The sequence below is a fragment of the Panthera uncia genome (genome assembly GCF_023721935.1).
Source record: "Panthera uncia isolate 11264 chromosome B2 unlocalized genomic scaffold, Puncia_PCG_1.0 HiC_scaffold_25, whole genome shotgun sequence".
NCBI classification, from domain to species: Eukaryota; Metazoa; Chordata; class Mammalia; order Carnivora; family Felidae; genus Panthera; species Panthera uncia.
Window position 1 is genome coordinate 15485470 of NW_026057581.1, and position 11495 is coordinate 15496964.

Genomic DNA, 11495 nt, shown 5'->3' on the forward strand with positions numbered 1-11495 from the left:
GAGAAAGAAAGAGAGGAAAGAAAGAAAAGAAGGAAAGAAAGAAAGAAGGAAAGAAAGAAAGAAAAGGAGGCAAGAAAGAAAAAAAGAAAGAGAAAAGAAAAGAAAGAAAATTAAAAAAAAGGAAAGGAAAGGAAAGAACAGAAAAGAAAAGAAAGGAAAGGAAAAGAAAAGAAAAGAAAAGAAAAGAAAAGAGACCCTCATCACCTTTGCTTGCTGTGTTGTTCTATTACTCCATGGCTTCTTCTCATTTCAACTCCCTCTTAAAGGTAATGGACCCACATCCTCCGAGCTCAGACCTTCACTGTCTCGTGTCCACTCAACTTCTTCATGACGTTGCAGGCTCTTTCTTCGAGCCTTTAGACAGATTCCCCTCTCGCTCGTTTAACAGGGAAGGAAACCCACGATACGGAGGGACCAAATGGTTGCGCAAGATTAAATAGTGACCAAGTTCAAGCCAAGCCCCTTGTCATTGTGGACAAAAGTCCACAATTCCCTTAAGAATTACACACTGAGAAACAGTTTGCTAGATTAAGCAATATCTGGTCCTTGGAGTCCTGAGATCCAAGCTCTGCCTGGCCTTTGGTGCATAGACAGAAATCTGTTCTAAATGGACTTCCTGAAACTGCATTTTGAGATATTAGACTGTCTCTTAAAAGAAGAGAGAGAGATAATGGAAGATGAGAAACAATGTCAACAAAGATAGAAACTCTGCCTAGGACATTGTCGATGCACACCTGAAGGCTGTTATTTAACATCCTTCAAATGTGTCCTTGTTTAGACAACAGTGATCATCATGAGCTAATATTTGTTGAATGCCAGGCATTCCTTGCTATTGGGAAAGGATGGTAAAGAGTCTCGAAAGCTCGTCAAACCCTTATGGGCTTCTGTTGGTAATGGCCATTGGCAATATCAGTCTCCCGGATGGTTTGGCGAGGCCAGGAGGGTGTGCAATAGTGCCCGTGTTCCAGAACCAGGACTTGGTGTCTCTTCCTCCACCGGCTTGTGTCCAGTCCGGGGCTACTGAGGACAAGCAAAGGCACTTAGTGTTCCTTAATAACCAAGCTCTTAATCTGAGCGATAAATGAATAAACAAATAAATAAATAACATTCACAATGCTACGGGGGACCCATAACTTGCCCTCGGCAGGCTGCTTTCTCCAAGCATTTCTCTGGAATGCGGAATGGAATTTCATCTCTGGAATGGTGTGGAACCGGATATAATTCGGTGACTTTTTGGGGAGTCGTCTTGCCATTGCTTCCTTCAGCCCGTTAATATGGAGAGAGCACCTCTCACCACACCATCCGCTTGAGCTGTTGGATCCTGTCTAACCGCCTAAGTAAAGTTAATGGATGAAGTAAGCCCCTGGAGAGTTTTCAGGGGGAGGGGAAGCAGAAAGCTGCGATCCAGGGAAAGACAGAGGTATCGAAGCTGGGTTTTTGTTTTGTTTTTAATGTCATCTGAAGGCAACTTTGAAGATCCAGATGGAGTTCTTTCATAATCAGCCAAGACTATTTTCCTTCTTATTGTCACCTAAGAAACCATTTTCTTTTCTTTTTTTTTAATTTTTTTAACGTTTATTTATTTTTGAGACAGAGAGAGACAGAGCATGAACGGGGGAGGGTCAGAGAGAGGGAGACACAGAATCTGAAACAGGCTCCAGGCTCTGAGCTGTCAGCACAGAGCCCGACGCGGGGCTCAAACTCACGGATGGCGAAATCATGACCTGAGCCGAAGTCGGACGCTTAACCGACTGAGACACCCAGGTGCCCCTAAGAAACCATTTTCTTTTTTTTTTTTTTTTTTTTTATTTTTTTTTTTTTTTTTGGAAAAAAAAGAGACAGAGCATGAACGGGGGAGGGGCAGATAGAGAGGGAGACACAGAATCGGAAACAGGCTCCAGGCTCCGAGCCATCAGCCCAGAGCCTGACTCGGGGCTCGAACTCACGGACCGCGAGATCGTGACCCGGCTGAAGTCAGACGCTTAACCGACCGCGCCACCCAGGCGCCCCTAAGAAACCATTTTCAATCACTTCCTTTCATAATTCTTAGCATCACGGCCCACTTCTTGGGAATTTCAGAAACGACTCAAAATCAGTACAGTAGGGAAAAAAATATTTATTTTCTAAAGTCATTACCTTGACAGGCAAAACAAAGCATTTTTCTCAATTTCATTCAGAAATACACTTAAAAAAATACATAGACCAATATGGCCTGCCCAGACATATATTTAACATGGTAAATATAAGGAATAAACTGTTAGAATATAAATATCTATAAAAAAATAAGTACGTCAAAATTTATTCCAACCTCTTCCATTAGCCACTTACATAAAGGAAAATAATTTCACTGCTTTAAAGCATAACCAAATGTTTACTTTTCAACGTCTTCCATAAACAATTCTATACCATTGTGTTTCCAAAGTTCAAGGCAAGGGAACCTCCTGATTCAATGATCTTTTTTCTTGTGGATCAGAGCTAGTAGATTACCATGAAACGTTATATCTACTAATGACGTGTTAGACTAGACATCTACGAGGCCAAGATTTACAACGGGGGCTTTGGGGAGAGGGGAGGGCAGGAGGGGGAAGAGCGAAGGGAGGCAATAATTAAAGGTGGGGAAATACTTCTTGCCAGAGTGCAATATAGGTGAGGTAGACTCATATTCATCAAACCCATCCTGATTTTACAGTAGTAACAATGTCTTTCAGTTTGCATTTTTGTGAATTAAAAAAATAATAATAAAAGTCTTTTGCTTTTTTTTTTTTTTTTTTTTTTTTACTTGAGTGTCCTTCGAGTGTGTTTTCAATCTGTGCATTCCTTAGAAAATCTTTGCATGGACTTTGGAGCTTCTCCCTGAAACGTGCCAGGCGCCTGAGTGAGACACAAACACTCCCTTCGGACCCTCTTCAGAAATTCCACCGCGTGTGGAATCTCCTGTCCTCCCTCTGGAGGATGCCACCCTAATCCACAAGTCACTGTATCTCTCTGCTTTCTGCGTGGTCCAACTATCACCCCAGATGAGGAAAGACGGAAGCGGTCACCACTGATGGAAGCAAATGAAGACAGATTGGGGGGACTCCTTAACCTTCCCTGGAATGTTTACAGTGAGGACACTGGCCCGTTGCCAGTCTGGAGCAAGAAATGGTCTAAGCAGGGAGGATGCTTTTGCTCTGATCCCAGCCATGTGGAGAGAGTGCAGAATCAGCCACAGGGTTCCCTCCAGGGAGGAGATGGCATGTGACAGGCCCCGGCCACCTGCCATCAATCAGTGCGTTCGGTTGTGGGTCACTTTCTTCTCTCTGTAGATCTCCGCTTTCAGATTTGCAACACGGAAAGCTGTTTTGATGCTGTTCCTGACGGCGTCCAACCTATTAAACAAGACAAGAGGAAACAAATGTTATTTTCTTAAAAAATCGTTGCTGGGCAAAAGAGGCATCTAAAATTAGAATCTGAGTCCAGTGCCTGAACTTTCGCCGCCGACCGCAACAGCATGCTTCCCTTTGTTAACCTCAAGTGAAAATAAAGCCTGCCCCTTATGCTTGGAATAGGGGGGAGAGGAAGGGAGCAGCGGTCATATCTAAAGGGAACTGGGCATTAAATACAAATTTAAAGTACAATTTCAAGGTAAGCTAGAGATATTGTCTTGTCTCCTGTGCTCCATCCCAACTACGACCACCACGGGACTCTACAGAGAAACTGACTCAACGCAGGCTTCAAATAATCATGGATATCTGCTTTGTCACGTAAGGAAATTAAAGGTAACTTGATGGGAAAGAAACTTTAAAAAGAGAGGAGGAATATAGCTTTGCTCCAAGCAAATATGGTACCGCAAATAAAAACCATATATATATACACATATATATATACACATATACACATATGTGTATACACATATACATATACACATATACACATATGTGTATACACATATACACATATGTGTATATATATGTGCATATATGTATATGTATGTATGTGTGTATATATATATATATATATATATATATATTGCATTGACCTGAGTTGCTATAATAGAAACTAATAGAAAAACAATAATAATTTCCAAGTCTGTTTACCCAACCCTGTGATCTGGGGGAAGATCATCAGTGGCCTGAGATTATAAATATGGAAAGTGCAATGGCAAAGTGAGAAGTCACAGACAGCTAAGGATGTCCCACACACCAGCAGTAAACCCCTCAGAAGGAGTTCATGGCCGTCAGGACTGTGCTCAGAACACTTTGAGCATAGAACCTCCTGCCACTGGATTTCTAGGAAAAGTGCCCACGGACCACGATAGGGAAATGTGGAACACGTGACAGATCTGAATGCAGGTTTCTCCCCTCCAGCTTGTGAATGCTGACATGTCTTGGGATATGGAAGGGTCATCACTCAAGAGGTCGAGAGCCATCACAACCCTACGGTGTTGCCTGATCTACGTCCTTTCTCTGCCCCAGCTCACGACCTACTAGAAAATGGGAGAGCTTTTCAGAAAGACATTGGCTCTCCACCGAATGCACTTCCCTGTTTAAAAAAAAAATAATAATAACCCCCCAACACAGCTCGTTCTAATTCTCACCTACCCTACCTAATGACTTTACTCTCCCTTGGGCCATTGGAATAACTGCTACAACTTTTGGAAACCTTAATTATGTCGGACACTTTGATTTAAAAATAAAATAAAATAAGCAACCAAAAAAAAAAAACCCAAAACAAAAACCCTCTCCCTGAAAGGACTGTTAATTTCTCAAGCAAAGTGGTAAATACACTGATGCAGAAAAGCAAGGACTAGCTATGACCAAATGACAAAGGTGTCTGTAGATATATTCTGTTTGGAAAATCTACCTTCAGACTGGGCGGCATGTGATTAAGATCACCAAAGTGCGTAGGGGGCAAAGGTCTGCATTCAAGGTCTTCAAAAAAACATCTGGGAGGGATTCCTCTGCTCTTTTGAATCCACAGACTACGAAAATCTGTGTTCTCTTCTTCCAAGCCTTTCTCCTATTTGCGAGTCTCTTACCTTCTTATTTTTCTTCCCGCCACCAGCTGGTGATGAGTACACTTTTCTCCAAGCTCAGAACAGTCTTTTCCCTTCTTCTGGTCATCCCAGCCCTTCTCCATACTGTCTTGGCCCCTGTTACAAGACAGATGGGGAAATGTACTTCAGCAATGGGACTCTTCATTCCTCACAAAGTCTCTGTTAATATCTCTTAAGCAAAAAGGCAACAACATCATGACAGGACGATCGGGAGGCCATAAAACTGATCGAAAGCAAAGGTGTTTCTACCTCACCTGAGCTCTTTTCCCACTTGGCAAAAAGTCCAGCACTTCTTGTCTTTCTGGCTGGCACACTGACATCTATTCCTGTGGTCTGTCGCCTTCGTGGCAAGTAAGTCCTTTAAGGATCGCTTAGACCTAGAAGGGCTTCCAAGTCCATACGGGACGATGTGCCTGTTATCAAAAAAAGAGGAATACAAGATATTAGCATGATTAACAGTCTTCAAAACGACGCATTCTGTGGCGAAAACTCATTGTAGCGAGGCACAAGGCTCTCACCACACAGCTCCCGGTAGCCCAACTTAGGAAGGTCAAGTGTGAAGGTAGTCAGGGTCCCACACCCATCAATGGCCCTGAGGGCGTGTACCCCTCCAGGAGAAAACCAGTCTAACTCGATGAAATTCCATTTTAATTAGTTAACAACGTTCTCTTTTAGCTCAACACAAGCAGCTTTGGGGTGTTTCGTTTTTTGTTTTGTTTTGTTTTGTTTTGTTTTGTTTTGTTTGTTTTGCTTTGGTATCTATTTCTTTTTTTTTTTCTTTTCTTTTTTCTTTTTTTTTTTTTACTTTTCTAACTTTCCTTTTAGTTAACAGCGTTTGGGGGGGGGGCGGGGGGGCGGAATTCAACGCAAAACCATGACTCACAAGATTTTGAAAATCTCTTTCCAGTTCAAGTCACGTGATAATGCTAAAAGTGCCCCCTGCCGGGGGCGGGGAGGACACACTACTGTACCTAGGTTTGCACATCTGCAATTGGTGACACCAGGTGACTGGTAGAAGGACTCGTTTGCCAGAAGGCTCTCTAGTAATTTCCAAAGTGTCCTTTTTGAGTCTCACCTAAAAGGGATAAAGTCATCCCCTTGGAAGGATCACCCTTTAAGTATTAGGGTCACTGTGGGTTTTGTTTGATTTGATTTTGTTTGGACTCTGGTCATGCCTCGCCAAAATGGGACCCGGCGTGTTTTTGTTTACGGCTGCTTCTGTCGGGTGAGCTAGTTTCCAGGGTGAAGGGATGGGAGACTGTTTTCTTCGAGCTGGAGGCAGAAGAGAAATCTATGGGCCCTGTTTCTATTGCTGTCTTGAAATAGGCTTTTCTAAAGGGAAAGTACAGAGGGGTCAGGACATCCACGTTCTGGGTCCAGCCCTGCCACGGACTCACTCCTTGGGTTTTTGCTTTTCCCTAGGTAAAAGGAAGGGATTGATGATCACTCTCTACCACCCTTTCTGCCTCAAGAGTAGCATAGGTTAGACTAACCCACATATGCCCTCAGTAGCTTATTCCCGAAGCGCGGTCAGACCCCACCAGAAGAACATCCCCCTCCGAAATGCGTGGCAATGACCTGCTTGTCACCACCATTTTCCATCTCTCCTGTCATGAGTGTTTGAGCCACAGGGTCTCAGAAGACCCCCCCCCCCTTCCCTGGCTGTTGCAAAGAACCAACCTGCCTGGGAATTCTCAGGAATAGAGGGGCACTGCCCCCACCCACCGAGGCACCTTCACGTCCTTCAGAATCCAGACCAGGGGCTCCCCGCAAAGCAACTAGCAGGAAGTGGGCTCCAGGCTGGAGCGGCCAGAGGTAAGGGATAGCTAGCGTTCCGACGCCCTCTAGAGACTCACTCGGGAGTGTTGACCCAGATGATGTCCAGGTGGCAGAAGTAGACACACTCCTTATCCAACAGGGAAGAGCAGGAGCAGCGCTTGGACCGTCGGGGCCGCCAGGGCGCACTGGGAGCCGGCTTCTCCCCTCCGCTGTCCAGGCCAGTGCTGAGCTCCGCGCCCAAGACCGCTGGGGAGAGAAAAACGCCGGTCAGCAGGGCATTTTCCCGGGGATCTAGCCGGGCAGATCAAAGCCCACCTTCAGCCGGCCTTTGGCAAGAAACACAGAGCAGAAAGGGCTCTTTATGTGACTTCATGTTTGCCCCCACTGGCTTACCCACTTTCAGGGAGATGACACGTGTGCAGGGGAAACAGCCACCAGAAAAGGGGACCGGCCCCCATGAAGCAGCCCCCAGAGGAACGCCCAGACATGCTGCCGGTGGGAAATCTGGGTGGCTTCTGCATGGCATTCAGGAGGACGGTGCCTTCAAGTTGGCCGCTGACCAAAGAGCTGAAGTTGAATAAATCGTCTGCCTCTTCCTCGGTTGGGAGCCACGTCCCCATGCAGGTGAGGGGAGTACCGACCACTTCACGCCTGGTGGAGGGCAGGGACTAGCCCAGGTGATACGCAGCCCTCAAAATTAGGTGGAGGTCAAGAGCTTTCGGGGGGTGAGTGGAGAGAAAGAAGAGAAACCAGCTGTACGATACTCATCGCAGGTGGTAAACTCTGAGGAAACCCCTGATCTCGGGTGAGACTGAGCAGCAGCTTGGGGACCTAATCAAGGTTCTGTGGGCTTCGAACTGGGAATCCCAGGAGAAGGATGGCACGTGTCCGATTCACCCCCTCCCCCTTCCCCACCGAAGAATCGCCTCTTCTCACTGACAAGTTAGCCATGTGGCTTATCTGCCCAATTTTGTACATTTCAAATGATCAGACACATTCCAGGATTTTCATTCCCTTGACATCTTTTCTCTTTAGTCAGGGTCATGAAAAGACACACACAAAAAAGGGCATTGACCCTCAGAAGGGGGAAACAGGCAGATGCACACAGACTATCTAAACCCTTAAGCAGCCAGCCTTTATCCTAGCTCCCCTCCCACGACAGGTGAATACAACTGAAAATAGACCTCACGCTGTTTTGGGTGCCAAAAACCTGCCAAAAGAGGCCTAAAGTCAATAATGACAAATTTTAAAGAAAACATCTGCTTCACCCTGAAACTGCCCGGGGGGGGTTGTTCAGCAGACTGTTCGGCAGGTGATTTTACTGCTCATATATTGCTCGAATGACTGGAATAAAATTCCTTGGCTCTGAGCTGAAATGTTTAAATATTTTACACCTTCACTCGCTATTTAAATAGCGAAATGAATGAAATAAATATTTATTTCAATAGTCTTGAAATAAAATACAGAAGTTCCTATATGTGCTGTTACCTGTACGAACACCTACACCGCGAATATACCTTTGGCGAAATTGTATCTTGTCTTTACTTTTCTTGAATTGTATTTTTAAAAGCCAAGGAAATATACTACACAAGAATGGTATGTTACTTTAACGCCATAGGAGCAATTGTTTTCAGCAGAGGAATGTTTTTCCCCCCACTAAAAAAAACTGAAGTAACTTTAGGCAGTAATTCCCAGGCACTTGATATCTGACCTGCGGTAATAAAAAGAACGGGAAAACAGAAGCAGGAAAAACACGAAGGTGGACAAGAAGACATTAACATTCAGAGATTTACAAGTCGCCGTGCCTACCTGCTTCTGGAGCTCCTTGGAAAGCCACAAACAGCAGAGAGAAAATCACGGGGAAATAATCCATTGTGGTGCAAAAAAAAAAAAAATTTATAAAAAAAAAAAAAAGGGGGGGGGGCGCGGATCAAAATCCTCCCCTGCCAACGAAACCCAAAGGAAAACGAAGAAAAAGAGCTTCAGTTGCCTCAAAGCGCTTCTGGTTATTCAGATCTCAACGCGATCCTTCAGCCTCAGGGCGCTTTTAACGGGCAGCAAAAGAAGTTTCTGCCAGGAGGGCCGGCAGTGGGAGCGGTCTGAAGACGCACGCGGCGGTGGCGTGCGGGGGGACCCGGCAGCGCGACCGAGGACCCTCTGCGCGCTCGCCGCAGCGCCGATGCAGAAGCGCGTCTGACTAGGACAGCTCTCCGCCGGCTTTTTATATTGAACCCCTATAGAGTGGGGGTAAACAGCTCCAACTTTATTCCAGCCCCAGACAATGTTATTGTGTTATTAGTCACCAACAGGCAACGTGCAGCCGGAGATAAGGCCGGGCTCTAAAGGAAATCACTGCTAACTTCAGAGGCAGACGCCCGCCGTCTGACAATTCAGGGGCAGGGCTAAGAAAAAGAAAATACCCATTAGAGAGACCTTTGGTAAACCTGCCCGTGCAGTGCTTGAGTCTGCTTCCCCTTTGCGAGCTGCCAGCCCCAGAGTTCAAGAATCAGAAGAGGGACTCCAGAAAAGTCATACCATTGGTATGAAAAGTATGAGCTACAGTTTAAATAGATTGTATTGTTGTGCGCGGGTTTTTTTTTTTTTTAATTGTTGTTCCCTGCATTCTCCTTTTATGTCGCCCGATTCCTTAGTGTTGATCACACAAGGGAACGCTCTCCCCCTTCACCCCCCCCCCCCCCCCCCCCCCCCCCCCCCCCCGGGGGGCCCCCTTTTTGTGGCAAACACAAAATTTTTTCCCCTCCCCCCGGCCCCCCCCCCCCCCCCCCAAGTCTTTTTTGCTGAAGTTCTTTGCGTGCGCAGTGAAAAAGATCCGTGGAGGAACAGCAAGGAAACGACGTTAAAAAAACAATTAGAGTCCTTGCGGGCACGCAGCCCGGTGGCATGGAGTACAAGCCCCCGTAAGCTTTCTTCTGTGCCCCCACCCTCTTTCCGCTTCCCCCCAACGCCCCAGGTTCGGGAGCACCCACCGGTGTTAAGAAATAGCGGGAGAGGACCGCCAGGGGGCGATGCAGAGCCACAGGGGCTGATGTTTCTTGAGAACAAAAAGTAAAAACCTTGGCTCCCAGATAACAGAGGGAAGGCAGCCCAGATGACCGCTCAGGAGTGGCAAGGAATAGAAAGGGCTGCCTCTCGGAATATGTACTTACTGCCAGCGCGGGGACATCTTCTCTGGATCGTCCTCTCCCCCCACCCCCCTCGGGTTCTTCATTTAGGGCAAAGGGGCCTTCTTGTAGGGGGGTTAGGTGAATGTGTGATGAGGGTGGTGTTTGGGAAGGGGGAAATGGCCATGCCGAATATGGAGATCAAGTAACAAATGCCCCACATTTCAATAATGGGTTACATTTTCCAAGTGAGGTTTATTTGCCCTCGAAATGCCCCCTGAAGTACCCACCGGGCAGCCACTGTGGCCTTGAACGTTTGGTAATACACAAAGCAAACCGTAAATGGAAGACGTCGGCTTTCTCAGGTAGCCTCGCTTTGCAGGTGGGTAAACCGAGGCACCCAGGGTTTCGATGCTCTACCCAAGTTCCTGCCATGCCCTGAGTGAGTTCGGAGCGTCTCCCCTGCCCAGGAGGAAGATGTGTCTACACCTAGCACTTCCGGGCGCCATCAGAGAGATGCTTCCTCCAGTTCCTCACCCTGTTTAACCCCGATCCCCTCCCCTCCCCAGGGTGGACGAGGGAGGGGTAGTCACATATACCCAGGAGGATCCCGTCAAACCCTTCCCTCCTCCCCCCTGCTCACCCATCACCTCTAGAACCAAAAGGAGATTTTATCCCAGCACGGAAGCTGTGGACCTGGGCACACGTGGGAAGTGTGGGCCTCCCTGGAAGTTACAGCTGGGGAGACAGTTACAGTAGCCGTGTCAGGCCTGTAAGGAGATCTGTCCCCTAAAAGGGCCGCTGCAGCACGAGCTGGAGACGGGGGAGAGGCAGGTACCCTCCTGCCCACACCCACACCGGAGAGGCCTCCACCCAGGCCCCAGGGGACTCTGTCTGGGCCTTCTGCCTCTTCATAGGCTTACCTCAGCCCAGCCCTGGGGGGCTGAGGAGGGCACAGCTCCCCCTAGATCGGGGCGGGGGCGGGGGGTGGGGAAAGGTGACATCAAGCTGGAAGCCAGGTTTGCCCACCCCAGCTCTGGCCCGTGTGTCCCCACCTCTTCCCCCCCCCCCAGCAGACAGGGAGAACAGAGGAGGGCTGATGTCATTGTCACAGGATCCAAGCTCCCCCTCCCACCCCCCCACCCCCGGGTGAGGGAAAGGAGGCCTGGGATCCCTCTCACCCCTTCTTTAACCTCTTGGCAACTTTGACAGAAGCCTGGCAGCAGTCAGGACCAACCTGTCCTAAGCTCCTCCAGGGGAAACGACCGCCCCCGCCCTCCCCAGTCTCTGCAGGTGGAGCCCGGGTTACCCTCCAGGAAGCCCCTCTCCCCACCACCCCCGCCTGAGTGAGGCCGCCCCTGGGGGTTGCCAGGGGCACCCAGCAATCAGGTGGAAGCGAAGCAAAATGAACCTGCCCACACGCCTTCCCACAGTCCCCCGTCCCCTCCTCTCCCCTCCTCTCCCGCATGGGTCACCCTGGGAACATATTTGAATTATAAATACAGGGATCCGCCCCCCCCCCACCCTTCCCCCCAGGCCCTCTAGGGCTCTGTAAAGTA

At 47.9% G+C, this 11495-nt stretch overlaps 1 protein-coding gene across 2 annotated transcripts; it reads right to left on the minus strand.

The window, feature by feature from the left end:
- Positions 1–2112: 2112 nt before the first annotated feature.
- Positions 2113–9229, minus strand: EDN1 (endothelin 1). Of its 2 annotated transcripts, none has more exons than XM_049655032.1 (5): positions 8624–9229; positions 6892–7060; positions 5290–5448; positions 5018–5131; positions 2113–3368 (listed from the first exon to the last, which is right to left on the minus strand). In XM_049655032.1, exons 1-5 carry the CDS (start codon positions 8685–8687, stop codon positions 3266–3268), a joined length of 609 nt encoding a protein of 202 aa, XP_049510989.1. In that variant the 5' UTR covers positions 8688–9229; the 3' UTR covers positions 2113–3265. The 2 variants fall into 2 exon arrangements, with proteins under 2 accessions (XP_049510989.1, XP_049510988.1); XM_049655031.1 differs by lacking the exon at positions 8624–9229 and adding an exon at positions 7208–7500.
- Positions 9230–11495: the final 2266 nt, after the last annotated feature.